Raw genomic sequence first — 27,673 nt, 5'->3', positions numbered from 1 at the left:
GCAGGCTAAATACTAGATCTTATCTTCGCTGAGTAGGAGCGGAGCAGATCAAATTTTGGTGAATATTATCTCCATGTATCGGCAATGGAGCAGATTTCAGCCACCAGCCTTATCTTCACTGAGCAGGAGTGGAGCAGGCTATATACTAGATCTTATCTTCGCTGAGCAGGAGCAAAGAAGATCAAATTTTGATGAATCTTATCTCCATGTATCGGCAATGGAGCAGATTCCAATCATCAGCCTTATCTTCACTGAGCAGGAGTGGAGCAGGCTAAACATACCAGATCTTATCTTTACTGAGCAGGAGTAAAGCAGATCACATCTCTGTGAAGCAGCAACGGAGCGTTTTGAAGCAATAAGGTGCGGTGGGTTGCGGCAAAGAAAACAAGACTCAGCCAGCCCAGGCAAATTTGGCCCTTCTAAAATCTTTGCTCTATTCTCGTTACATGACAATAAGCAAAGAGGGGCAGCTGTAGGACCAAATTTCTGCCCGGGCCCAGTCAAACCAGCCCAAATTAAACACCCCACTAAACTGACCACTAACTCCATCACCCTACTAAACTATCCACTACCTCCATCACCCCCACACCCTACTAAACCATCCACTACCTCCATCACCCTACTTGTTATAAGTTGTAAAATTTGGCTATAAAAGCCATGGAAAACTATTGTAAGGGGGAATTTTTTTTTAGAGAATACATATACGAAATCAAAGAGAATACAAATCAGATTTTTAAGGTAACTTTTTATATTATTCAATTTTGTTTACTTTGGCGTTCACATTTTTTTCTTTACACAAATGAAAGAAGGGAAAAGAGAGGGAGTTTACCTCTGATTTTATTTCCTTTCTGATTTGGCCCCAAAGTTTTCATTTTTAATTCAATTTAACCTTTTTTTTATTTTTGTTATTTTACTGTTAAATTAATTAATTTGAGCTTTATTCTCATTATTTTTATATTGTTTTTTTATTATTTTCTATTAATTTAATTAATTTGAGTTATGTTTCATATTATTATATTATTTATTTATTATTATATATTTATTATGTAAATATATATATATATTTTTAAGCGAAGTTAATTATTTTAAATATAAATTTCTATTATACCTAGACTTATTATATTATTTTTTATACCATTTTTTATTATCGGTTACCATTTTTATGTCACTATTACTAATTTAACATTGTTATTCTAATTTTTTTTACTATTATCCCCCATATTTAATGTTATCGTCAACATATTTTTTGTTATTATCATCATTTTTTTAATATTATTATTAATACTATTAGCACAATATTTATTACATTATTGTATTTATTATTACTGTTGTTTTATTAATTATTTCCATTAATTACTATTATTATTATTTTTTATTATTTATATATGGTAAGCATTATTCTCATATTATTATTTTCATGTTGTCTATTATCATCATTTTTAAAAAAATCTATGTCCTTAATTCATTTATCCATTGATCTTCTCTAAAAAATTTTCAAAATAAAGGCAATGTTCGATATTTAAAGAATTCGAAGAATCGTGCCCTAATGTACTGGGTTTTGCTTTCTTTGTTTATTTTGAATATTCGAATATCCTCTTAAGGCTAAAACGCACGTTTTAAAGGCAAGCTCACAATTGAGGGTCAAAAATGTTGTGTCCTAACGTACTGGATGTAATGTTTTACCTTGAGGTGAGATGGTCTTTAATACACATTTGACTTACCTAAATGTTTTAAAAGCCAATAAAAGGAGGATCGCATTTTGAACTCTGTCCAAATCTTTAATTTTTGACATTAAGACACTAAATAATCAATCAAGTACCAATTTTGGGCGTGTCGAGAGTGCTAATCCTTCCTCGTACGTAACTGAATCCGGAACAGGTTTTCTATTTTCGCACACCAAAATTGTCGTTTTGGAAAATTTATTTATTTATTAAAAACGACCGTGTTTTGAGGTGATCCAATCACGCCCTATTAAAAACGATTGGTGGCGACTCCCAACTTTTTTGTTTTCAAAAGTCGATTTCCCATTTTCAAAAAAATGGTTTCGACATTGACCATAGGCGAGTTTTCAAAAGTAGATAGTGTAAGCTGGTGAGATGAGTTTGATTGCGGTAGTATTCGGTAGCGGATACTTCAGATCATAGAAAGTTGTATCCGCCAAGTATGGCGTGTTAGCTCGTCAGTTTGAGTCTGACCTTTTATTGCCTGATGGTATGTATTGTGGGATGTATGTCCCAGGAACTCACTAAGTTCTTACAAACTTATTCCGTTATTTCTTCCTATTTTTAAGTTCTTAGGCTGAATGTAGTGATCGGCCATTTGTGAGACTTCTTTATGTTTCGTGGGTAACATGTAATTGCTGGGGGTATTAGGATGATTCTTAGATGCCACCATTTAAAAATCATTAAATTGTATTTTGAAACAATATTTTGTACTTCGAATGTTTATTGACGACCTTGTTGGCTTATAATCAATTGTGGGTTATAGTACTTTCAAATTAAATTAAGTAGAGTTTTAAACTACAAGCTCGAGCAATAACTCGAAAGGAAATTTCGTTTGATTTTATGAATATTTTCTAAACCGACTTCAAAGGCTATAAACTCGTATCTTTAAACTTTTAAAGTGGTGTGGTACCATTTTAAAAATTTTGATTTCAATTATATATATTTTCTAGTTAGTTGAATGCCACTCTAGTAAATGGGTACCCTCCTAAGGAAGATGTTGAAAGGTTTAGTGTTTTCAACGATTCGGCTCGTGGCACTTCATATCTTAATCCAACGAACGGGTTGAGCGTGGGAAATTACAATGGACAGTGAACCTCAACCCTTTATCATTTTCATTGCTAAAAGTAAAAAGGAAAATATTGTGTTTCAGCTAGAAAATATCAATCGTACCTTTAATAGGCCAAAATTTCAGAATAACTACTTTCAAATATCCCGGTTAATACCTTTCTTAGACATGAAATATGGGTTAACTTCCCATATCTTTGCAGCCCTAGGAGTTGGAAGCTTTCATTGCAATGTGTAGGGCCATATGACATGTTCCTTTGTTCTGTATAAATACTATCAATCTCCAAGAACTAAGTCATAAGAGAAAAGCAAGAAAAAAAAGTACAAAGAGAACAGAAAAAAGTTTACATAAAGAGACAAAGCATCACTTTAGTAAAAATATAAAAATTATTCACTATTGTTTAGACTTTATTAACTTCACCGTCCATTGTTGCCCTACTTTTTAAATAATAATCAACTCATATTTTAATTAAAATTTAAGGTGTTATTTTTACTATCGTATATTTTTTTGTAATGTTTATTATTATTTTTATAAATATGAATTTGTTTTTATGTTTTATTTTTATGGAGAAGTCAAGATTGTGGAGTTTGTTTCCATGTAATAGGTGACGTCCCAATCAAAGGGCCGTTCCAATGCTTTTCTTTGGGAACCCACTTGGCCCACATTTCTTGCCTACACGTAACCTGGGTCCTACCGCCCATGCTTTGGACCTACTTACTACTCTCAATAATTATAATTTACTCTATTTTATTCAACACGTAATTGAATTTCAATTTAAAAGCGTTTTCATTATCGAATTTTTATTTTTAATATTCACAAAGAAAATTACGAAATTAGATACCAATTCATAAATCTATATTGAAAACAAATAAAAGAGAAGAAGATAATTGATTAAAAAAAAAGTATAATTACATATATATATATTGTTAATTTAACTTTTATCCTTTTTAAGTTAAAAGTCAAATAATTTTTTTTAAACACCTAAAATATTAAATTTTTAACGATGTTAGCTTGGTAATTCACTTGATAATTCAAGTGTATCTCATCTTATTATAGTAATATTTGTCTTATATATCACATTAATAAATAATTTTAATTTTTTTAAAATTAAAAAATAAAAATAAACAAATTCAAAAAATTAGTATCAAGTGATATGGATTTAAATTCAGGTTAGTAGAGCAATTAAATTAATTTATAAAAAGAATGTAATAAACTTAACCTTCAATCAGGTTTTTTATTTTTGAGAGATTGTTTATGGAGAAAAGAGAAAATGATGTAGCATATATTTATCCTTCATCAAATTCCTCACTTTACATTTCAAATAGAGGGGATTCGAATAATATTTAAATTTTAAAATTACTATTTGCAGATGTGAGTTAAATATTGGAATATAATAGTTATAATTAATTAGTTAGAAACATAATTTATTAAAATAAAACATAAAATATGTAACTAAAATAATTTTAAACCATAAAATTCATTTAGCAAATATTGAATTGGGAAAAAGTTACAGCAATAAAAGAATCAAACTCACAACATTCTTGTTATTGCTTGGTTTTTAAAATTGAATTAGCATTACCATAAATTAGAAACCTACTTTTAATTTAAAATTTACAATCAAATTAAAAGTTATTAACTCAAATCATTCCCAAACTCGTAGCTACAAATCATTATCAATAAATGTTAAAATATTTTAAAAAATATAATTATTCCAACAGATAGTTAGCATACAGACAACTCTTTCACTTTTTTACATATATTAATTTTTTCTTTCTAGGGTTTTGAAATTCCTCAAAAGCTGATCACTCTCATTTTCATCTTTTTTCCCTTTAATATAATATATATATATTTTAAATTATAGTTACACAAATTTGTATAAATTTCATAAAATTATATTATAGTGACAAGAAAAGAATCAATTTCAACTTTTTTTTCCTCATTTTTTCAGAAGAATATTTAAGGAAGATCCAATCTATCTCAATAAAGAGGAAAAAGGATTCTTTTTCTTTTTTTTTCTCTTTGACTGGAAACTAAAATCGAAAAAGAAAAGCTTCTCTCAATAATTATTTTTATTGCTGTGATGTTGTAAAAGGGAAAGTAAGGGGATTTTTGGGAGAGAAATGTTGGCCATGGAGAAGGATTTTGATTCAAAGCTTAGGGTTGAGGGAACTGATGATACTAACAAAGACAATTCTTCTAATACTGTTGCTTCTAACAATGTTCAGAGATCTAAAAGCTTTGCATTTAGAGCTCCTCAAGAGAATTTCAGTATTCAGGATTTTGAACTGGGTAAGATCTACGGTGTTGGTTCTTACTCGAAGGTTAGTTTTTTTTTTTTTTTGTACTTGAGTTTGATTCTAGTCAAATCACTCTAAGTAGATCACACACTGTTTTTGGTTATAATTTATTACTATTATTATTATTATTATTTGCATGTATGCTTGCATGCTTTAATTTATGAACTTGATAGGCAATGATGCTTTCTTTATGAATTGTGTGTTTTTGGTATAAATTTAGCTATCTTTGTGAATTTTGTGGGTTTTTTTGGTAGTGATACAAGCTATTTGAATGAAAGGGAAATAATTTTGCTTAGTTTATAGAAACTTAGTGTAAAGAAAAACATGTTCTGTTGAATAAAAAATGTGTTGTTCTGTTTCTGTTTCCTATATTAGCTGACTGTGTAATATTTAGGCTATGCTTGGAAAGAGGATGAACGGAAAATCTTTTAGCCTACCGCACTCATGTGCATGTTGAACTATCTATGCTTTATTTAGGCTATGTGTGATATTTTACTACCCTCAAATATTTACTTAATCGGTGATAGTTCAACTTGCACATGAGTGGAGTGAGGGATTTTGAGCCTACTGCTTTTCCTTTTACTGCTGGATCAAGATCTTATTTATTTCTCTCTTTTTGTTTTATGTCTTACAGATAATGACATTGATATCAAATATTTTTTTGGTTAATTTTTATGCTGTTCATCTCTTTTTCCCTTTTTTCTCTTTTGTCTTTTCACCATCTCAGAATCTAAATAACTTATTGATAAACACTTTTTATTGTCACTCTTTTAGAAATTTGAGTTTTTGTAAATGTGAGGCTAAATTAAAGTACTTTCTGTTATTTGAGCACTTCAGCCGTGTACTAGACATTAACGATGTGAATGAAGAAGTTTCTGATATTTTTAGTAAATTAATGTATATATTGGATAAGAGCAGAAAAGGCAGAAACTGTCTGTATGGTTAAGACTTAAGAGTGAAAAAGGATGACCCAAACTGGACAAATTTATTTATGTTTCATGCTACTCCTTTACGAAATGAAATTTGTATAGAAGTGTCGGCTGCTTGATATGTTAGTTTAGAATATATACATGCATATATGTGTGTGTGTGTTCATTGACATTGCTTGGGGGGGTTATTTTTTATTATCATTAGTTTTTGCTGCTTTAAACATTTCTTCTTTTTATTTTTTTTATTGGAAATTGTTTTAATTTATTTTAGTATATCCTTTTCTTCACTCACCATTTCTCATTTGAGCTTCTTATTCACTTTGTTGTTATTTTGAATATCCATCAGGTTGTGAGGGCAAAGAAGAAGGATACGGGAATGGTGTATGCTTTGAAGATCATGGACAAAAAGTTCATCACTAAGGAAAAAAAAACTGCATATGTAAAGCTGGAACGTATAGTGCTTGACCAATTGGAGCATCCTGGCGTTGTGCGGCTCTATTTTACATTTCAAGATACTTTTTCGCTATGTAGGTATTTTTAGTTGCCTTCTATTAATATTATGCGCATACTTGTTTAGTTAGTTTTTACAAAAAAAAAGGAAAAATTCTTCCTTGATCTTCTTCCATTAATTATGTATTGCCAGTTCATTCAATTTGCTTCATTGTTTGACGTTGTTTTCTTTGATATATTGTGAAGACATGGCACTTGAGTCCTGTGAAGGTGGAGAACTTTTTGACCAAATAACAAGAGTAAGTTACTCTTGGCATGTATTCCTACATCCTCATAGAAAACTCATACATCAAAGAGGGTGTGTTGTGTGGTAGCTTTTTTTCCCCCCTCGGAGCATTGATTGAGCTGTTTGAAATTGATTAGTTGCTCTCAATTAATCTGGTGAACATTTTCAATTGTATATTTGTTCTCTATTTTTCTGGCAAAACTAATGATAAGAAATCTGGGATAGTCAGATATACTTCTTTATCTATGATATAAAGTCTTACTCAATCACCAGTTTGGAGCCGTTTAAAGTTCATTGCATAATGTTGCCAACTCTATCCCTTAGTTATAGCTTTGAATGCCTGTATTATCTTGAGCTCAAACTTTGTTGTTGTTATTTAGCACTTGGTCTGATATCTGTTGATTTATTCATGGTTCAGTATCACAATCTGGCTATTTTTTTGTTCAGAAAGGTCGTTTATCAGAGGATGAAGCTCGCTTTTATGCTGCAGAAGTTGTAGATGCTCTTGAATACATACACAATATGGGATTGATACATCGAGATATTAAGGTATTTTCACAGCATGCATGTTCTATTACATTGACATTTTAAAAATGCTAATGTTTGTTGTTACATGGCAGCCAGAGAACTTGCTTCTTACTACAGATGGGCATATTAAGATTGCTGACTTTGGCAGCGTAAAGCCAATGCAGAATAGCCAAATTACAGTCCTTCCTAATGCATCCTCAGGTAAAATCAGGATAATTTTTTTTCGTGTTGAAATCCCCCCTCCCTCCCCATGTTTAAGATTAACATTGTCATCTCCAGATGATAAGGCATGCACATTTGTGGGGACTGCTGCATATGTTCCTCCTGAAGTTCTAAATTCTTCTCCAGCTACTTTCGGGTAAGAGACCTTCAATCTCTTAATGAGCTTGCCAATAATCTTGATTAAAATTGTCAAACTTGAAATGAAATCTTAAGCTTGCTATAATTGTGGACTTTTTTTCTCTTTGTTTTTTTTTTTCCTTCTCCCATGCCCCCTTTTCCACCACACTTTCCCCTCTACCATTTGGTTTCCTAAATAATTCAATTGTTTTGGCCCAGAAAAATAATAATAATTCAATTGTAGGGACTTGTGATTGGACTTAGTTGTTTTCCTTGATCTTGTTCATAGGATAACTAGCTTGTTCTTTTGAACATATTCAAACAGAAATGACCTCTGGGCACTTGGCTGCACCTTGTACCAAATGCTTTCAGGGACTTCTCCTTTTAAAGATGCAAGTGAATGGCTAATATTTCAAAGAATCATAGCCCGAGATATAAGATTTCCAAATTATTTTTCTGAAGAAGCTAGAGACCTTATTGATCGCTTATTGGTGAGCTCCAAATTTCTGCTTATTGGATTTCGTATCTACTGTGCATCCATAAACGTGCATGTTTAAGACTTTTTAAAGCAGTTGTTATCTTCTTCTCTTATTAGATGCATATCATATTTGTTTCTGTATATTTATGATGGAAAGATCATAGAATAAAAGCAGCTTGGTAACTAATATATATTTGGACAATCTGATCGGTCAATTTGAGCCAAGTTTTCAAAGGACTCAGAAACTGCAAAGAATTCAATACGCGTGGGGTTCTCTGCACCCATTGGGATGGAAAATCAATTTTCGTTTTTGAAATTATGAGATAATTTCCCTTATTATTGTTTTAGGGTATCCACTTTCCTAATAAACAAGAAATGACTTTGTTTATAAAACTTTTACATAGATTTTTATAATTGTTTTATGTATTCTAATGGTTGCTTTAATTGGAGACTGTTGTTATTTTGTAGTATTTCTATGGAGAGTTAATGTGAAAGCTTCCTCTAGATTGCTTCTCTACATTTTCAGATTATTCATTTATTCATAGTGAAGTATAATAAAAGAAATAAACCTCTAGGAGCACTCATATTAAGATGGCAATACAAATGGTGAATCCTGATGGAGAAATTATTTACGGACTGTTTCATTTTTCTCCTTTTTCCCAATTCCAGTTTGAATATCAATCCTTCTCTTCTCTTGTATTTTTACTGTCATACCTTTCGAGTTACTACCCCTTTTCCTTCTCTCCTATCTCTATTTCCCACATCCCCTTCCCTCCCCCTCTAAAACAAGCCATCATGATTAAATTCATAAGCTGCAATCTTAAAGCACAAGCAAAGATTATTTTTCTTGTGATTTCTCTTTGGGACAGGATCAGAGTTATGCACATCCAACATTACTACTGTTTCCCCTTTTAGCTTAAGACACGTGTGATGTTAACTTCTGAGTTACAAGTTGTGGCCTCAGAATTATAATGCAACTATTCGGTGCAGGATCTAGATCCCAGTAAACGACCAGGTGCTGGACCTGATGGTTATGCCACGCTCAAGATGCATCCTTTCTTTAGGGGAATTGATTGGAGTAGTTTGAGAGCACAAACCCCTCCAAAGCTTGCTTTAGAGACAGGGGTATGATGGCAGCATGTTTTTCAATCATTGTTTATGATAGAATCCAACTTCCCTTTATATATTGTGTTTTGTAAGCTTTAGAATATTATTATATGTTAAAATTTCAGGCTCAATCAAGTGATGGCGATGATTATAATGATTCTTCATGGAATCCTACGCACATTGGAGATGGTTCTGCCAGGCAGAGTGATGGAATCGTCAGCTCCTCATCATCAGCTGAATCTTCTGGTCATATAACTAGACTTGCCTCAATTGATTCCTTCGACTCAAAATGGTATTTATCATCATCCTGTCTTGTTATTTTTTCGGCACATGCCGTTTGATTTTGTTGAAAAGACAACTTTTGCTTGTTTGCGGACTTCTAGAACCTATTAATATTTAGTAGCATCATTGATTTGTCCATTTTTGCTACTTAGGGAAACAGCTATAGATTAGCATTATATTCCACTTGGTAGGAAAAAAAAAAAGAAAACGAGAAGGAAAGTGTTTGATTCTAAAGGTTGAGCTACATATAAGAATTCGCTATTTTGTCGGCTCAACTATTAAATTCGATTTTTTTTCCGTCCTTAACCAATAGAGCCTTAATGTTTGTGTTGTTTCTCTCCCCACTGCTGATGTAAACAGGCAACAATTTTTGGATCCGGGAGAATCTGTTCTTATGATCTCAATGGTGAAGAAGCTACAAAAGTTATCAAGCAAGAAGGTGCAGCTTATCCTCACCGACAAACCAAAATTGATCTATGTTGATCCTTCAAAACTGGTCGTGAAAGGGAACATTATTTGGTCCAACAATTCTAATGACCTCAGCGTCCAGGTCACAAGTCCATCGCACTTCAAGATTTGCACAGTAAGTATATGATCATGTCCTGATAGGAAATGAAGTCCTCAAATTTATTAATGGAATGATACTGCAAATCTGGAATTATAGTACAAAAACAGTGACTCTTTGTGTTCCATTTTTCTCAACACAGGGACTGTTCTATGGTTGATCAAAATATTATATAGTTATCATAGGTGTGAATTATGAAAGAAAAAAGGATTAATATTTGGTTAAAATATGCTGTTAGTCCCTGTACTTTGACAAAATTTGAAATTTAGTCATTATACCTAAAAAAATTAAAAATTAGGTCATTCTACTTTTTTGATTTAAAAATCTCAGTAGTCATTAAAATCGTAAGTATTTACTGTCAAAACTTGTCAATTTGGAATTCTGATTTGATTTTTCTCATAAGCTGTAGCATATGATTCATAGAAATAAATGTTAAATTGACAAAATTTGATAGAAGCTACCCACGACAATGGTAATAATTGAGCTAGAAATTTTAAATTGAAAAGGTAGGAGGTTTAAAATTTTAACTTGGTACAGGGGCTAAATCTCAAATTCTATACAAGTGCAGGGGCTAACAACACATTTTAACCTTTACATTTCAATTGTGGCTAAGCTTTTGTGCATTTTCTGATTTATGGTGCTTCAGCCAAAAACGGTACTATCATTTGATGATGCGAAACAAAGAGCATGGCAGTGGAAAAAAGTGATCGAAGGGCTTCAAAACCGGTGAAGGGATTCTATTTGATGGACATCACATGGGAAACTATTAAACAATGGACATCCGGAAGCTATTTGTTATTCAGCTGTCCGCTGGTAGTTCATTGTAAGCTTTCATTCCTTGTTTCGTAGAATTGTTGTGTGATGAAGACTTTTATACCTGTTTCAAGCATGTAAAATCTGAAATACAGTTTTTAAGTGAAAAAAACAGAGTGGGCAAGAGGAAGGGGTTTTGCTGTCAATTATATGTTATTCAAAGGATGTCACCATCAGCCATTAATGAAAATTTCTTTTCGTGATTTATCTTTTTCTTGGGTTTGCAGAGACTTGAAAAGTTAGGGTGTTTTATTAGGTTTTGTTATACAATGCCCAAAAATTGTATCTTTTCAATTATGAATGTAACAAATAAAAAGCAATTGCTTTTCAAAGTTCTGTTTGAAAAAAAATTAGAAACTTACATTTCTATTTTCTTTTACTTTTATATTAATATCAAAATAACAAATTTGATACACTCACATTTGATTTTATTAAAAATGCAACTCTTATATTCCAGTTTAACAGCCGGAACAATGTATCCATATAATGCACATATAGCTATAAAATCCGGGCCATCAAAAAAGGTTAGCTTAAGAAAAGTCGGCCAATTCAGATATCCTACATTGTCGGTATGCATCAATTTGCAAATTATAGGGGTGACGTTACTGCAAATGAATAGTCTAAAAATCTGTACACAAACTAGTCTTTGTTCAAGAAAAGAATCAAGTTATAGCAAAATACTGAAAATACCTTCTTATGAAAGGTACCCAGCACCAAATTGGGCATTTAGCTGCATTGCCTCTACAATGTACACTTTCTTGCTTCTGTCCTCCATCAATGTCTAAAACTAGAACGGTAACAATGAAATCGACTCTACGTTCTCTGTACAACATATCCTGAGACCCATCCAAAAAGCTAGGGTCATATCTATGTGCCAAATATATCTCCAGACCTGCTTTGGAGCAGAGAGCCAAGATATCCAGTTTCTTGTACCAAATCTGATTATCAAGGCAAAAACTGATTATCCATATTTTTATTCTGACTTAAAATATCGGTCATAAATAGAAAGCCGGTCAAATGCATCGAAATTTGCTTTCAGTCCAATAAACTGGCTACCAAGCTGAGCACAGGCAGCATCTGGCCATTGGCAACCCCTGCCCTGTGTACGCAAAGGACACAATGTTTCACAGACTTGACCGAGTGGACTGCTGCTGGGAGCAACATCATCTGCCTCAACTGTAATCGAAACAGATAAATCTGATCTGTCATTATGTTCCATTGTATATTCAGATTCTCTTCTAGGAAGAGAGAGCCTTTGCGAAGTTTCCATCAGACTGCTTTCAACATCAACGGTAGAATCACTGCTATTTGTAAAATTAACCCTGCACCCCAGTGATTGGACAGCTCGCTGTATGGCTGCGTTTTCTTTGCTGGCTCTTTTTGCCAAGTTCATTGCTGAGCTGCTGACCTGTTTCTCATTTTGTAGATCCACATTCAATATTTCCATGGCCGCCAAGTATTCTTTAGCTTTCATTTCAGCCACTTCTTTAGCCTGTTAGCATCACAACACCAGATAAATATTTCAGAAAAACCTTGTGCTTGGTAATACCATTACATGCTTCCAGTTCATGCCATGCACGAAGAATTTCTGATTAACCAGAAGGGATAGTGACCAAAATCATAAGATTTAATACCTTTTGCAGTTCGGAAAATTTTATAGCCATGTTCCTGCATTCAGCCTCAAGCTCACCAGCTTGGGATTCGAAAGGACATGCCCAACGAAGATGGAATTGGGGCCAAAGTGTTGGGGCTAAAGCAGCTGCCGGAGGTAAAAGTGGCCCGTTGTGTTTCAATGTATCATAGAAAAGGTTATAATGGGCATGGGACCTCCCCTCCGAAGAACGCATATCAGCCAAATAGGCCCACAAGCATCCACAACTTTCATCTACACCACATATTTGTCTCTCCTTCTCACTGAAATTTTTTAAAAAAATTACCAGAGAAATTAGGAATAATAAAAACTTCATGACAATTGAAGCTAGCTCAGAATTCAATTTAGAATCACAGTTTTCGGACTAATAAACAGTGAAGGAACTAATGCTAGGTTCATTAAGAATTTATAAAACAACATACCATAGTCGTAATCTAAGGTACAAAGAACCATAAGCTTTGTTCCACATTTCTGCAAGCTTATAAATCTAATGATCTTGTGAAATGCAAAGATAGTAAAAATAAACACACTGCTCCTGGAATGAAGGGATTAAACACAAAGATTCAACTACTTTCCTACAAAGGCACCAACATACGGAAAGAAGGCAGTGTAAGTTTAGATGACGGACAGAAATACAGATGACTAGCTTCCTAAAGATCATGTGGAATGAACCCAATGTGATCTCAGAAGCAAAGTACCTATATTTGAAGTAAACACATCGTTGATAATGTTAACTGTCTCAGCGTACCTTAAGTAAATTTTAAGTTGTTTACAAGGCAATTTGATCATTAATGAACCAAAATAAAGATGAATTTAGTACATGAAAACAAGTTTAGAGAGCATTCCACAGTATTTGGATTATATTTAGATATGCATGCAGATCCCAGGAATTTCAAAATGTCGCACTTCTCAAATTACCTGTTACACAAGAAATTTCCAAAACGGCAAGAAAGCACACAATCCAAGAAATCCACTAGGAAATTCTGAACCACCATAAAGTAAGAATGTCGTTAACTATGGGAGGATAAAAAGAATAATACAAATGAAATGTCAGCCTTAAAAAAAAAAGTGAAAAACAAGAAATGCATGTCCGGTGTCAAAGAAAGATACGTACTGAGGAGAATTCGAAAGCGAATGGATAAATCCTTAACAACTGTGAAACACAATCAACCCACTGCAAAAGAACCAGATGTGATTTCATCAGAAAATACTGCCTCTTTTTCAGCATGTTCCATCAGGCTTTTAATGGTGATCTCATGATGTTTCTTTTTCAGGTAGGACAAAGGACATCTTTTAAACTAATGAAGGTAACTGTATTTAAAAACTTCACGAGGATCATGATAGAATTTTAGCAGTCCATCAAAATTAACAAAACTACAAAAAAAATGCTAGTTTGTTGATAGAATAACCAAGAATATATGTCAGCACGTGCACCTGCAAGAATATGGGGGAATAATTGTTCTGTGCATGAGATGAATTAGATGCCTGAGATGAGCCTGAAGATTGGCGCAAGGGTGATGATGAAAAACTTCCCGTAGAAGAAGCATTTCTGCTTAATTCAAATGAAGATCCAGATATGCTTGGCATTCCTACACGATCTGAAAATGGATGCCCAAAAGCTAGCCAGTCTTTTTCAACAAGTGCCTGCATCGAGATAAAATAGTCCAGAACTTAAAAGGAAACTGGTTATCACAAGTTCATAGCACACACAAAAACTACCAGCATATTATGTGGATGTGGCCTGTTGAAAATAAACAGTAAAAACACATTTTTGAAGTAGCAAGGGCACATGATATTAACATCGTTGACATCAAAACTAATGGCAAACATGTGATGATGTCTCACAAAGAAAAAGTGAACCGGGAAAAGGTACAAGGAAAACCTGGTACATGCTATGCAGCTTGTGCTGTAATGCTGTGAATGAGAGGTGGGTTCAAGAAATGGAGAATGCAAAAACAAGGATGGTATCCTTGTTCAGAAAGTACCTGAAAACCAGTGAATGTCCGGTAATATGGATCAAGCATCAGGTTTGCAAGTGAAACCAGCTGACTTGTTCTATCCCATCCATCACTGCACAATGAAACAGCCAAGAAAGAAGTAAGAAACACCAGGATAGAGGATAAAAAATATTTAGTAGGTCTAATGTGCATTTGAATGTGATTTTTTTTAAGAAAAAATAGAAGGTAAACAACGAGAAATGTATTGTCATTCACATCATTTACTGGTAGATGCATTTGTTATGAGACAGTTTTCTTATCATAAATTCTGTTATTTCTTCTGTTAATAGGTTAAGTCAAACACTGCATTTAATATAATCACATTAGTGAAATGGTGAGTTTAAAGGTAAAGAGTATGGTGCGTTTTAGGGAAGCCTTGTTTTATCAAAATGGGAGCATGTCGTTTACACAGCTGTCATGGTACGGCTAACAAACTCCTATTTTGTTGCAACGGCACAAATCCCATTAAATAGCAGACAGGAATAGCTTTATCATTCATGCAGAATATGAAATGAAATTTGTTTCTTTCTATCTCTCTTTCTTATCTGATCGTTATCCAATCTATCAAATCAATCCGTCTTCTAAAAAAGGTATCAGAGCCATAGGATCTACGATGATCAGTGAAGGGGTAACCACTCAGAGTCAAAAGGACGTTAACAGTCTTCAGCAGGACGTGTCCAAGTTGAAGCAGGATTTCTCACAGTTGGAAGTTCGCTAGGAGGGTAGGATGAAAGAGTGGAAGGATGAGTTCAAGGTGGAGCTTAAGCTCGAGCTCTAGACCCTGTTTGAGCAGTATTTGGGTCGCTTGTCAGCTTCGTCTTCTGTCAGGCAGCCACCAGATAAAGGAAAGGGTGTCTTGGGAGGACCCCCACCTAGTTTTCCACCCAAGGAACCACAATCTGGTCATCCTTTGAAAGATCCTCTTCCATCTTTTGCTGGCATTGACATGGGTACCTTTGCGCAGTGGGGAAATCACAAATTGGAGTGTCCAAAATTCGACGGTACTGGTTTCAGAGGATGGTGGCCCAAACTCAAACGGTATTTTGAGGCTGAAAGAGTTCCTCCTACGGCGAGAGTCAAGACCGTAATGCTGTACCTTGAGGGCAAGGCCCTAGACTGATATCATTTCTACGAGCAACGACAAAGAGGTTTCCACATGCTCATTTGGGAGACATATGCTGAGAGACTACATGAACGCTTTGGATCGAATTATTTCCAGAACCCAACGGCAGACTTAGTCGCATTAAAGCAACAAATCAGTTTATTGAACCAAGTCCAGCTGCCAGAGCCTTGTGCTGTAAGTATTTTCTCAAGTAACTTGAAGAGTGAAATTAGTCAATACATGCAGTTGTTCAAACCCAAATCCTCGGTGGAAGGTTTTTTACTAGCCAGGCAAGTCGAGAACATTCTGAACCACTCTCTCAAGTGTGGGTTCCTATCACCATGCTCAAGTCCAGGTCGCTCATTTGCTTCTGTACCTATGCATGGCCAGAGTTCCAAAAACCAACAAATTGCCACTTTGAGGGTTCACAACATGGGAACCATGGGTTCTGGCAACAATAATAGCTCAGCTTCAACCACGGGATCATCTAACGGCGTCAACAAGACATTGTCACTAGCAGAAACCGAAGATAGGAGAAGGAAAGAATTGTCTTTTTGGTGCGGGACAAAATATGGTGTGGGTCATAAATGTGTTAGGTCACAGTTGTATAAGTTATTGATGGAGCCTTGTTCGGATGGAGAAGGTGAGGAATTTCTTGACTGTCAAGATCAGATGGAGGAGTCCCCTTCTAAAACTGTACCTAAGGATCCCATTCTTTCACTTCACGCAATTCAAGGGTCTCAAGGTCCACATACAATGAGGGTAGCAACCTTTGTTGGAACCACGAGTGTCATCATTCTCATGGACTCGGGTAGCACGCATAACTTTATAAGTGCGAGGCTCATGAGGCAGCTTTCAATCCCTCACAATCAAAGACACAAGTTGAGGGTTATGGTGGCTAACGGAAGAAGTTTGTACACTCATGGAATATGTCATGGAGTTCTTTGGGAGTCCCAAGGGGTTAGTTTCTCTATTGACTTATTTATTTTGCCTTTCAACGGTTGTGACATGGTTCTAGGAGTGCAATGGCTTCTCTCATTTGGGACCAACAAATGGAACTTTAGTGACCAAATCATGGAGTTCATTTATGAAGAAAAATCTTGTCTACTACAACGAATTGCTCCGAGGTCTATTTAGATCATGAGCAACACCGAAGCCACTAAGAGCTTCTCCATCCTTCGACATCCTATGGGACCTTGTACGCTGTTTATGGCTACTACCGAGCACACTTCTTTACGAATACCTTCAGAATTGATCCCTACAGCACTGCTCACCCTTTTAGAAAAGTTCAAGGATGTCTTTCAATTACCAACCGGGTTGCCTCCTCCAAGGCTGCATGACCATAAGATACCACTCATGAATCCGTAGTTGTTAAAGTTAGACCCGATCGCTACCATGTCATTCAGAAGACAGAGATGGAACAATTGGTACAAGAGATGATGAAGACTGGGATTATAAGGATAGTAATAGTACCTTCGCTTCACCAATCGTCATGGTAAAAAAAAAAAAAAGGATGGAAGTTGGTGTTTGTGCATAGATTACAAGCAACTAAATTAGATGAAAATTCGAGACAATTTTCCCATTTCCGTAATAGAAGAGCTTTTGGACAAGTTCGGCCAACCAAAGTTCTTTTCTAAATTGGACTTGTGATCTAGTTATCATCAAATTCGAATGTATGAAGGGGATATCCACAAGACAGCCTTCAAGACACACGAGGGTCATTACGAGTTTTTAGTAATGCCCTTCGGGCTCACTAATGCACCTTCAAGCTTCCAGACCCTCATGAGTTCAATGTTTAAGTCCTTATTGAGGAAGTTGGTGCTGGGTTTCTTTTTGACAACATACTGGTGTTTTCAAAGTCCTAGTCTGAGCATTTGTTACAACTTGAAGAGGTGCTTAGCTTGTTGAGGTCCTATCAACTATTTTCCAAGAAGGAAAAATGTCACTTTGGAGCCACCAATATCGAATATCTCAGCCATGTTATTTTCCATGGCACCATGGCTATGGATCTGGCCAGAGTTGATAATATGTTACAATGGCCAACCCCACAATTAGTGAAGGATCTTCGGTCATTCCTAAGGCTCTCCGAATATTATCGAAGGTTCATAAAGGGCTATGGAATCATTGCCAAGCCTCTGACCAACCTCTTGAAGAAAGTTGAATGGAAATGGTCTACTTCAGCTACTGATGCATTTCAAGCTTTAAAGATTGCAGTCAGCTCGACCCCTGTTCTCGCATTACCTGATTTCCATAAGGAGTTTTGTGTTGATACGGATGCTAATAACTTGGGAGTTGGGGCTGTTCTCCATCAACAAGGCCAACTTGTAGCATTCTTTAGCAAAGCTTTAAGGGTTAAATATCAGGCTTTGTCGGTCTATGAGAAAGAAATGATGGCAGCATTGTTGGTTGTCAAGAAATGGCACTAGTATCTTGTTGGGCAGCACTTCAAAATTCGAACCGATCATCAAAGCCTTTGGTTCCTCTCTGACCAGCAAGCCATCACACCCTTCCAACAAAGGTGGGAGGGCAAAATGCTAGGTTACAGTTTTGACATAATCTACAGGAAGGGGAGTAAAAACTTAGTGGCCAACGCCCTTTCTAGTCAACCTACAGATGCCACTGCTCAATTCTTTCAAATGATTGGAAGTTCCATAGTCTCAGGTCTTTGGCCTAGGGTACAAATGTCATGGTAGTGGGACCCCAAGTTGAGTTGACTGTGTGCGGATATACAATGTAACCCTGCCTCTCATTGTAAGTATTCTTGGGATCGCACTTGCCTTAGAAAGAAGGGAAAATTGGTGGTAGGGTCACAAGCTGACCTTCAAAGGGAGCTTTTCCAATTTTTTCATAGCAATGGTATAGGAGGCCACTCGGGCATGTCAGCAACACACCATCGCATAGCTAGTTGGGTCTTTTGGGAGAGGATGACAAAAGATATTAAGAAATGGGTGAGGGAGTGCGATGTTTGTCAAAGAAACAAGTATTATATAGCTGCATATCTGAGGCTCCTTCAACCATTACCAGTGCCTACAAGAGCATAGGCCGAGATAAGCATGGACTTTATAGAAGGCTTGCCGTTGTTAAGAGGGAAGGACACTATATGGGTGGTGGTTGATTAAATTACAAAATATGGTCACTTTGTGGTGTTAGCTCATCGGTATACAACTTTGACCGTGGCCCAAGCTTACTTAATCACATTTTTAAATTCCATGGTCCACCTGACATCATTGTCTCTAATAGAGACAAGGTTTTTGTAAGTGTTTTTTGCCAAGAACTTTTCACCAGACCAAGGACCAGACTCCACTTTTCAACCGCCTACCACCTGCAAACGGATGGACAAATGGAAGCCTTGTACAAGTGCCTAGAAAATTACTTGAGACGCATGAGGCGAGATCGACCTAAAGATTGGACCTGTTGGCTACCCCTAGTAGAATGGTGGTACAATTCTACCCTTCATTCAGCTATCCAGGAAACTCTATACGAGGCACTATATGGATAGGCACCGCCCTAACATCCGCCTACCTAGCTAGCTCCTCTAGCATAGCATGTGTAGATAGAAGCCTTCAACAACGAGAGGCCACAAGGAATCTTTTGCAGTTCCACCTCAAACGCACTCAAGAGAGGATGAAACACTTTGCAGACAGGAAGAGAAGCGAACAAGCCTCTCAAGTGGGTGATATGGTTTACTTAAAGCTTCAGCCCTATCGTCAGCAATCTGTTTGCAAAATTCTCAACCAGAAGTTAGACCCGAAGTATTTTGGGCCATTTTGGGTAGAAGCCAAGATGGGAAGTGCGGTGTATCGTCTCCAACTGCCTCCGGATTCAAGAGTTCACCCCACCTTTCATGTGTTGCAACTCGAAAGATGCATTAGTAACCAAGCAGCACAGCCCTTGCTTCCAGCCATGAACATTGATGGAACCATGAAAAAAACCCATCTGAATCGTTAACAGGAGGATGTTCAAAAAGGGTCACCAAGCAGTGACTGAATTTTTGGTTGAGTGGGTGAATGCCTTTCCAGAAGATGCTACTTGGGAAACTTTCACTGACTTGCAGCGTCGATATCCAGCCTTTGATCCTTGGGGATCAAGTTTGCATGGGATTATTTGTTATGAGACAGTTTTCTTATCGTAAATTTTCTGTTATTTCTTTTCTGTTAATAGGTTAAGTCAAACACTGCGTTCAATGTAATCACATTAGTGAAACGATGAGTTTAAGGGTAAAGAGTACGGTGTGTTTTAGGGAAGCCTTGTTTATCAAAACGGGAACATGTCATTCACATAGCTGTCATGGTACGGCTAAAAAACTCCTATTTTGTTGCAATGACACAAATCCCATTAAATAGCAGAGGGGAATAGCTTTATCATTCATGCAGAATATGAAATGAAATTTGTTTCTTTCTATCTCTCTTTCTCATCTGTTTTCACCTCTATTTCTTCTCTGATCGTTATCCAATCTGTCAAATCAATCTGTCTTCTAACAATGCAGTTGTCAGCATGAGGGATGAAATTTGACAATTCACTTTTCTTTTTTTTTTTGTTTTTTTTTTTTGGGGAGGGGGGGGAGGTGTGTGGAGAGGGCGAAGAAAGAGACTAAGCAGACGAGATGAGCCTGGTAGTGGCCTCAAGGCATACTATGTACCGACAAGGAGAGAAGGGTACAAGTTTCTTTTATCTTTTTCATTTTTTTGTCTTAGTTGCTTTTTATATCTCAATCGAATTTAGTGTTGAGTTTTCTACTAGGATTAGGACTGCAAAACTGTCTTTTCATGTTTAATTTTCTTTCTCATTTTACAATATTAGGTTTCAGTTCAGCCAACCCAGTACCAGTTAAACAAATTCATGTGAATGGCCTCAATCAAACCTAACTGAAAAGTTAAAGGGAAAAAATTGTAAGAAAGAGGATGGAGTTGGTCTATCCTCAAATAAACTTAAAAAATAAATTAAGAAAATGCAACAAAGAACTGATCAATAAATGAAGGTATGAATTTAAAAGGATTCTGACCTGCAATGTACAAGCACTGCCGCTGATTCCAAAGCAACACGTGCAGCAATCCAAGCAGATCCAGCTAAGACACTTTGAACATGTATTAACCAACCACTGTCACCAAGGGTTGATACTGAAGCAGACATACTGCTCAGGTTTCCCCCACCCCAAGTCCAACCACCATGTCTCTGTCAGTTAAAATTGCAATGGACTAGATGTTAACCACTATGCTGTTACAATTCAACATAGTCAACAAGATAAAAAAAAATTCAAATGAAATTCTTGTCTATATATATCCTTTGATAAATACCAACTTCATGAGACCCTAAAAAGCTGACCGACCACCAGGAAACACTGGGAACAGCCCAGCATACAAACAAATTCATATTCAAAATAAGGAAATACTACAAATCTTTGAATAGATCCACTCCTAACAATGGAAAATCAAGTAAGAATATACACTAGGAATTTAGATAAAGAAACTATCAGCTTGCTTTTGATTCACACACACACACACACACAAAAAAAAAAAAAAGGTTCTAGCATGAAGGTCCACATGTATTCATGCTTTTACAAATTTTTACCAACTTATGCTCTAAATATCAACATGATTCTCTGTAAATCTACCTCCATTATGAAAAGGTTTCTTGATGCACTTGAACAATAATAATAGATTAAGATCTTCATAGGGCTATGACTATAGGACTAACCAAGAATGATGACATTCCATCTGATGATGCGGCACCGTGTGTATCTAAGTAGTCTCTAAACCGAGCAAAACTTTCTCTCATTGCATGTATGTTGTCTATCCCAAAGAAAACTATCTGACAGAATAAAAGAAACTGATATCAATAAACTATAATGCCAATTTTCATGAGCCACAGAAGCATAACTTCCCAGCTCAAACCTTAGACAGACCTCAGATTGAAAATAATTTGAAGATGACTCTGAGCCCCCTCCCATTGCTCCATTTGCCAATGCATTTTTCCTTGGTCTCGCATCAGCAATATATAGCTTCCTGAATTGAAAAAGGAATAATATGAAAATAAAAGTAAATGTGGTTCCTTTAGGAACATTACTTCATCCTATTGGACCACCAGCAAAATGGAAACACACCATCAAGAGTTCTAAACTAGTGTAAACTAGTCAGGCATATGCCAACAAAAAGAAAAAAACAAAAAAACTGGTTCCTTAAAAAAAATGAGGAGCTTTCTCTGTGAGCAAGCTCCCATGATGAGGATCATCATTTTAAATCTAGTGGGAAGAAAAATACATAACCACATTTTAAGTTGATAACTCACATGCACCTCTCATTGGGAAGCTAAAAATTATCAAGTAGACACGATACATATGAAAAGGACAAAACACCTATGAAATCATATAGGAAAGAACTAAAAGGAATACCTCCTCGAATCCTTTCCGTCAATGAGTTGAGCGCAAAGTGCAGCAACCAACTTTTCATCAGCAGTGCTATAGCAGAATCACAAAAAGGAATTATCAGATGCACCATATTCTGAACCTTGAAAGGTTCATCAAAAGGAAAACCAAATAACATGTTTGTCATAGAAAGCATTATTATCTAGCATAATTTTATTATGAATTATTTTACAGAAGGGCTTTGGGGCAAATTGAGAACTTAGGAATACCTCCTTGTATTCATAATACCAACCAAAGGTTGAGATGAACGTGCAAGAACTGCTCCAGTTTCTGTTATTCACAATATCACATTACAATCACAAAATAAGAATGGATGGATCGATCTCATTGGAAAAAACATGCAGGCACAATTATATCTGTTGCATACCAGGGTTACACCAAGAAACTGCAGGTACCCTAGACCTTGCACGAAAGTTTGAAGCTTGGATAATTTCATCATCACTAGCATTAGTAACCAGGCATAAAAATTAGTTCCTTAGCTCTAGCAAAATATCAAAATCAGCCTTATCATAGATTGATGGAATTCAAAAGTGAAAATGAGGAAAGAACCCAATCTAATTAATTTTTCCTTCTTCCTCTAGCTATCTCAAAAGATCTCAGTATCTTACCTAACACTTTTTGGAACAAGCAATGCGAATGGATAACTCTGGCACAGAGAGTAGTTGAAATTTATATCACTTATTCTCCAAGAATCATTAGACATTGTAAACGATCCATCTTCAATCATCCTCATTGATGCATGATGGAAGCCTTTTCCAAGAAGGCGAAAGTACTCATTCAGTAACCGCACCTTTGGGCTTAAGTTACTGAATTTGGACGGTCCACAAGTAAAAGCATAAAGATCCCAAATTCTTTCTGGCTTTGTACATCTCGACAATGCATCAAATATAGCACGTCTCTACATGGATAAAAAGAATTACAACCACATTAATTTCTTCATATAAATTACTTAAATCTCTGAGCCATGATGTCAAAGAATAGTTTTGGTTTTTGTTCAATAAGAATAGAATAGGTTTACTACTTTTTCTTTTCCAAATAAACTACAATTGAAAACAACAAATTGGGAAGTTAAGACTTCTTTCACTCTTGTACAAGCAATACAAGTATTTGTTTTTCCATGAAGTTAAAACAAAAGTTTCACTTTTACAAGTGGATAAATCTCCAAGATATGCCTAGAAGAAACTTTGACAGACTCATTGTCCTCGCTACTCAATTCTGCATATTTATTTCCTTTGAACATATGAACGAACTTAATTGAGGCACTGCACTATCTCAGCTCAAAAAGATAAGAAGAGAATAAAAAATGAAACAAGAATAAAACTTAGGACAGAAATAAACCTATGAGCAAAGGGGGATGTAAAGCCAGCACTGATGTAGTTGGGGAGAACAAGGCATGATTTGCCTCCCACCTAAAGCCTAACATAATCTAGAGCTGCACTCAGCTTAGCATAATAAATTGCATGATTTTTCTGATTTTTAATTCCTTTGCATAGCACTAAACTGCAAATTCTTTGACGTCTTCATTGTTATAACAAATGCACAAATGATTGGTTGAAAACCCCAACTCTTTTCTTCTTATTCTTCCATCTTTTTCTTTTTTTTTGGGGGGGGGTATTGGGGAAGGCCTATAATAAAATCAAGCTCTTCTAGTAGAGGGACACATGCATCTAGAATTGAGCCCAATGCTCAAGTGCAAAAGTAAATAAATAAAAACAAAATCAGTGAGAATACAAAAGGAACCCAAATAATTAACAACTAAAACTGACCTGCTTTGTTCGAGGGCGAAAACAAAAAACAATAATTCTCATATCTTTTCCTGCAAGATGAAGAGAAGCCATAAGGTCCATCACTGTTTCCATATCAATTGAATCAGAGAGCAGCTTATGACCCAAGCAAATATGCTCTAGCAGCATAAGAAATTAAACTGCATATAAGATATTAAATTAGCATTGTTGTAATTTTTGGGTGACAAACAATAAGTTTAAAAGATTGTTAAGCTACTTTCTAAGAAATATATTAGAAGGAAACACTACTGGCATCTTCTGCAAGAATGTTAAGGCTTTTAAAATACCCATGTGGGAATTTAGGTAGGAACCAAATTCCCACAACTCCTCTCAAACATCAGTTCTCTAAATTCAACCAACCTGGGATTTGGAAGTCATTTTTTACTGGTATTTCTTTTTCCCCCCTACAAAATCTGTTATAAATTAACTCTACATTAGCATATAACGACAATAAATTCTAACCTTATTCACCTTCACAAACAAAGGTAAAGCATAATCCCTAATTGTTGTCTTTACTCTCTCTCTCCAGGTCTGCATTCCATTCCTCCAGACCCTACCATTTTTTTATTTCCATGTCCCATCAAACTTCAAAGTTTCACGCATATTCTAATGGGGGAAAAGGGGAAGATTTCTACAATACATTTGGAAAATTCTCTTTTAAACAATTGAGGTATTAGAAGAGATTCATAGCATACCGATGATCTGAAGAAGACGGCGTGATGAAGACTTGTTAGTATTGCGTGAAGTTGATTGAATCTTCACTACCTACACATATTCCGGCCAACAAAGAAAATAAAATTATCCAGTAGAAGAAACGTAGAATAATTAATGATGCTACTATCAACAGTAGAAAAACAAAAAGAATCACACACATGCACAGACATAAATGCATATCAACCCTGTACAAAGAATAATATACATGCAAGAATTAAGACCTAAAACACTTCCTATGCCATTGCATGCCTTTCTTTTATTTTTTTTCTGCGCGGACAACTATTGGATGGCTAGGAAACTTATGGAAATAAGAAAGAGACCATTCAATTTAAGACCTATCAAGTATCATGAGCCAGTTGGTTAACTGAGCTGACATAACAGAATGCAGCTGACAAACAGTCACTCTTAGATGATATAAGACCAAACAATGCATCAAAAGAGTACTCAAGGATGACTTCTTCCAGCCTATAAAACTTTGAGAAATTCTAAAAACACTCTATTGAACTTACTGCTCAACTATCTCAGAAATGAATAAAGATCAAATAAAAAGTTCCTCTCCCTCACCCCACCCCAGTACTGATCCAAAGTCTCACTTAAGACTCATTCCAACGAACTTCATTTATACTGGCAGGGTCCACATTGAGGTTGTTGCACCATATATTCAAATTGAATCTCCACCTGAGGCAAAGCTCCTATCTCAAGGCTTAACAACAAACAATAACTTACCATTTTGTTGAATTTCTCAATTGTTGCCAGTGGAATGGTACCTAGTGGAACAATATTTCTGGTCCCGTCACTCTTTGGAGAAAAGGAGAAAATTGATCAATTACATTGAAGTTGTAACAAGAATGAATAAATACATGTACTACTAAAGCATACATATAACAGAGATTCATGAATAGTGATGTCATAGAAGTTTTGCAAAATGCAACAGAAATAATGAAGCCCTGCGGACATGCTATTGCCTGTCCATTTTCTATCATCATTATTAACTCATTCGAGCCATTATAATAATTGTCTCTTCTAATACAAATTGCTCGTTCTTTTCTTTGTGAATGCCTTTTGTCTCTTCAAACTCTTATGTCATCTCTATTAAGATGTTTTCATCTTCTCTACATAAACAACCATCATGCAGAATAATTTCATAACAAAACAAGACATCTCATAAAGAAATAATTAAGCATATTAGATTGTGAGATCAACGATTTCTGTACCGATACCAATATCAAATCATACAGTAAGCAAAAACCTATAATTTCCGAATTAAGAGTAATTGGGTGAGATCAACCTAAAACAAAAGTTAAAGCATGATAATTAGACATGGATTAAATTGGAGCATTCAACCTATTTACTTAAAAAAAAAAAACCAGAGATTGAACTACATTATTAGATATCAAGTAACTGTGTAAGTTGTTAGGTGCTTAGAATTAGAGCTAATTTTCTATAATCTTACATGTAAATGTAATCTATTTCAAGTTCAAAATATACAAATATATATCCATTCTGCAACCCAGTATCCTTTCACTCACCCAATATGCTAACATGATGCTGTCATATGTTGCCAAAATGCTAGATGGCAACAATTTACCAAATACTAAATTTCATAAGGTAAATGACTCACGAGAAAGAGAAGACGAAAGTTGGTAACAAACAAGGTTCCAGCCTCATCGGTATTAACAAGAACAACACCATGGCCCTGGAAAAAAGAAGTAAATTAAAAATGGCATTACTTATGCTATAAAAATGGCATTACTTACGCTATCCTTTTTATAACAATAAAATTATTTATTTTAAAAAAAATAAATTAAAAATCACTGAATTTCTCGTTTCAGTTGAAATAATAATTTGTGATCTAAATTATTTGTTACAAAATGCCTGCACCAATAATTCAAATTGCGCGCCCACTTAATTCAAGGAATTTAAAACAAAACAAATGATCCTTAATTACCTCATCTAGAACTCGCTCAGCTTCAAGCAAAAACTCGAAATTGGCATGTGAAACCGACCTCGTAACTGGCTGCAATTGAAATCGATCAACTAATCAAGCCTTAAAAAGAAAACCCTACAATTGGAAACATGAATTTTCCAAAAAGAAAAAGAAAACCTCAATTTTGGTCCATTCAAGGGTGTCCCAACTACCAGCACCGTCCAACCTTTCGCAACCGATAGAAATGTCTCTGGCGGAGACCGATCGGGACGGCCTCGATGCAGCCATAGCCGGTGATTATTGAGTTCAATTTTCAGCGCTTTTTTTAAGGGGGAAAAATGAAAATTAAAAAGTAAAGAAGTGATTGAAAGGAATGATATTGGGGAGAGAAAGTAGAGGAAAGAGACGTGCGGCAAAGGGAGGGTTAAGTTTTCGGCTTTTCGGCATCGCCACATAAACAACAAATGCGTGATGGGTTAGTTTGATGATTTCATCATTCAATTTCGATCCAACAAACCATTTATGTAGGACTCAATTTTACATCTAACCTTGTTTTTGCGGGTGACAGAACCGATCATTCCATTCAATTCAATAATTTATTAAAATAAAATATTAAAAAATAATTCAACCTTTAATTCAAATAAAATTTTAATCTAATCTATCAGTTTAACCGAATTTTGAAAATTATGACATTCATATCAACTTATATATTGGTTTTCTTAATTAAATAGTTTTCTTTTTCTAAAAATTAATTACATGATCCATACCTATAAATGTTAACATGCATAATTTATAAATTTATTATTTTACTTTTCTAATTATGAGTTTGGATTTGTAAGTTAATCTGCGGATAGTGTAAAAATAACGGTAATGATAAGATTAAATATTGTAATATAAGATAAAAATAAATTAAATATATTGTACTGTACCGCCTTGCCCATTTAAACCACATTAAATCTTAAAGGAACAAACGATTGACTAAACTATTTATTTATAAAGTTTGGATGATATTAATTCATTTACAATTAGTAAAGTTTTGATCAGTTTTATTATTTGTATTATTCAAATTAGTTAATTTTAATTTTGCACTTTTTAAATTTTGGAATTTTAGTTTTATTAAAGGATTATAGTTAAATTTGTTTGATTAATTATGTTATTTGTCTCATATTATGTGTAAAGTTATAGATTTAGTCAATGCTTTCTAACTAGATTA

At 35.1% G+C, this 27,673-nt stretch overlaps 2 protein-coding genes across 5 annotated transcripts; one reads left to right on the top strand and one right to left on the bottom strand.

The window, feature by feature from the left end:
* The first annotated feature begins 4,521 nt into the window (after nt 1–4,521).
* LOC107960316 (3-phosphoinositide-dependent protein kinase 2) lies at nt 4,522–11,069 on the top strand. The gene is made up of 11 exons (XM_016896635.2): nt 4,522–5,111; nt 6,363–6,543; nt 6,713–6,765; nt 7,200–7,301; nt 7,373–7,481; nt 7,560–7,638; nt 7,945–8,110; nt 9,088–9,222; nt 9,330–9,496; nt 9,847–10,069; nt 10,698–11,069. The coding sequence occupies exons 1-11, from the start codon at nt 4,911–4,913 to the stop codon at nt 10,779–10,781; spliced, it is 1,500 nt and encodes a 499-aa protein (XP_016752124.1). The 5' UTR covers nt 4,522–4,910; the 3' UTR covers nt 10,782–11,069.
* Nucleotides 11,070–11,270: 201 nt separating this feature from the next.
* Nucleotides 11,271–27,021, bottom strand: LOC107960317 (phosphatidylinositol-3-phosphatase myotubularin-1). 4 transcript variants are annotated; one of them, XM_016896636.2, is made up of 19 exons: nt 26,638–27,021; nt 26,482–26,550; nt 26,155–26,229; nt 25,260–25,331; nt 24,515–24,584; nt 23,802–23,851; nt 22,644–22,933; nt 22,403–22,476; nt 22,245–22,305; nt 22,003–22,068; nt 21,517–21,616; nt 21,309–21,422; nt 20,617–20,786; nt 14,501–14,585; nt 13,950–14,159; nt 13,630–13,689; nt 13,434–13,498; nt 12,499–12,778; nt 11,271–12,356 (listed from the first exon to the last, which is right to left on the bottom strand). In XM_016896636.2, exons 1-19 carry the CDS (start codon nt 26,746–26,748, stop codon nt 11,838–11,840), a joined length of 2,541 nt encoding a protein of 846 aa, XP_016752125.1. In that variant the 5' UTR covers nt 26,749–27,021; the 3' UTR covers nt 11,271–11,837. The 4 variants fall into 4 exon arrangements, with proteins under 4 accessions (XP_016752125.1, XP_016752126.1, XP_016752129.1 ...); XM_016896637.2 differs by lacking the exon at nt 25,260–25,331 and having other exon boundaries at nt 26,638–27,006; XM_016896640.2 differs by lacking the exons at nt 26,482–26,550; nt 26,638–27,021 and having other exon boundaries at nt 25,260–25,300; nt 26,155–26,214.
* Nucleotides 27,022–27,673: the final 652 nt, after the last annotated feature.

Source organism: Gossypium hirsutum, chromosome A01 (genome assembly GCF_007990345.1).
Source record: "Gossypium hirsutum isolate 1008001.06 chromosome A01, Gossypium_hirsutum_v2.1, whole genome shotgun sequence".
Taxonomy (NCBI): domain Eukaryota; kingdom Viridiplantae; phylum Streptophyta; class Magnoliopsida; order Malvales; family Malvaceae; genus Gossypium; species Gossypium hirsutum.
This window is presented reverse-complemented; position numbering and strand designations above follow the sequence as displayed.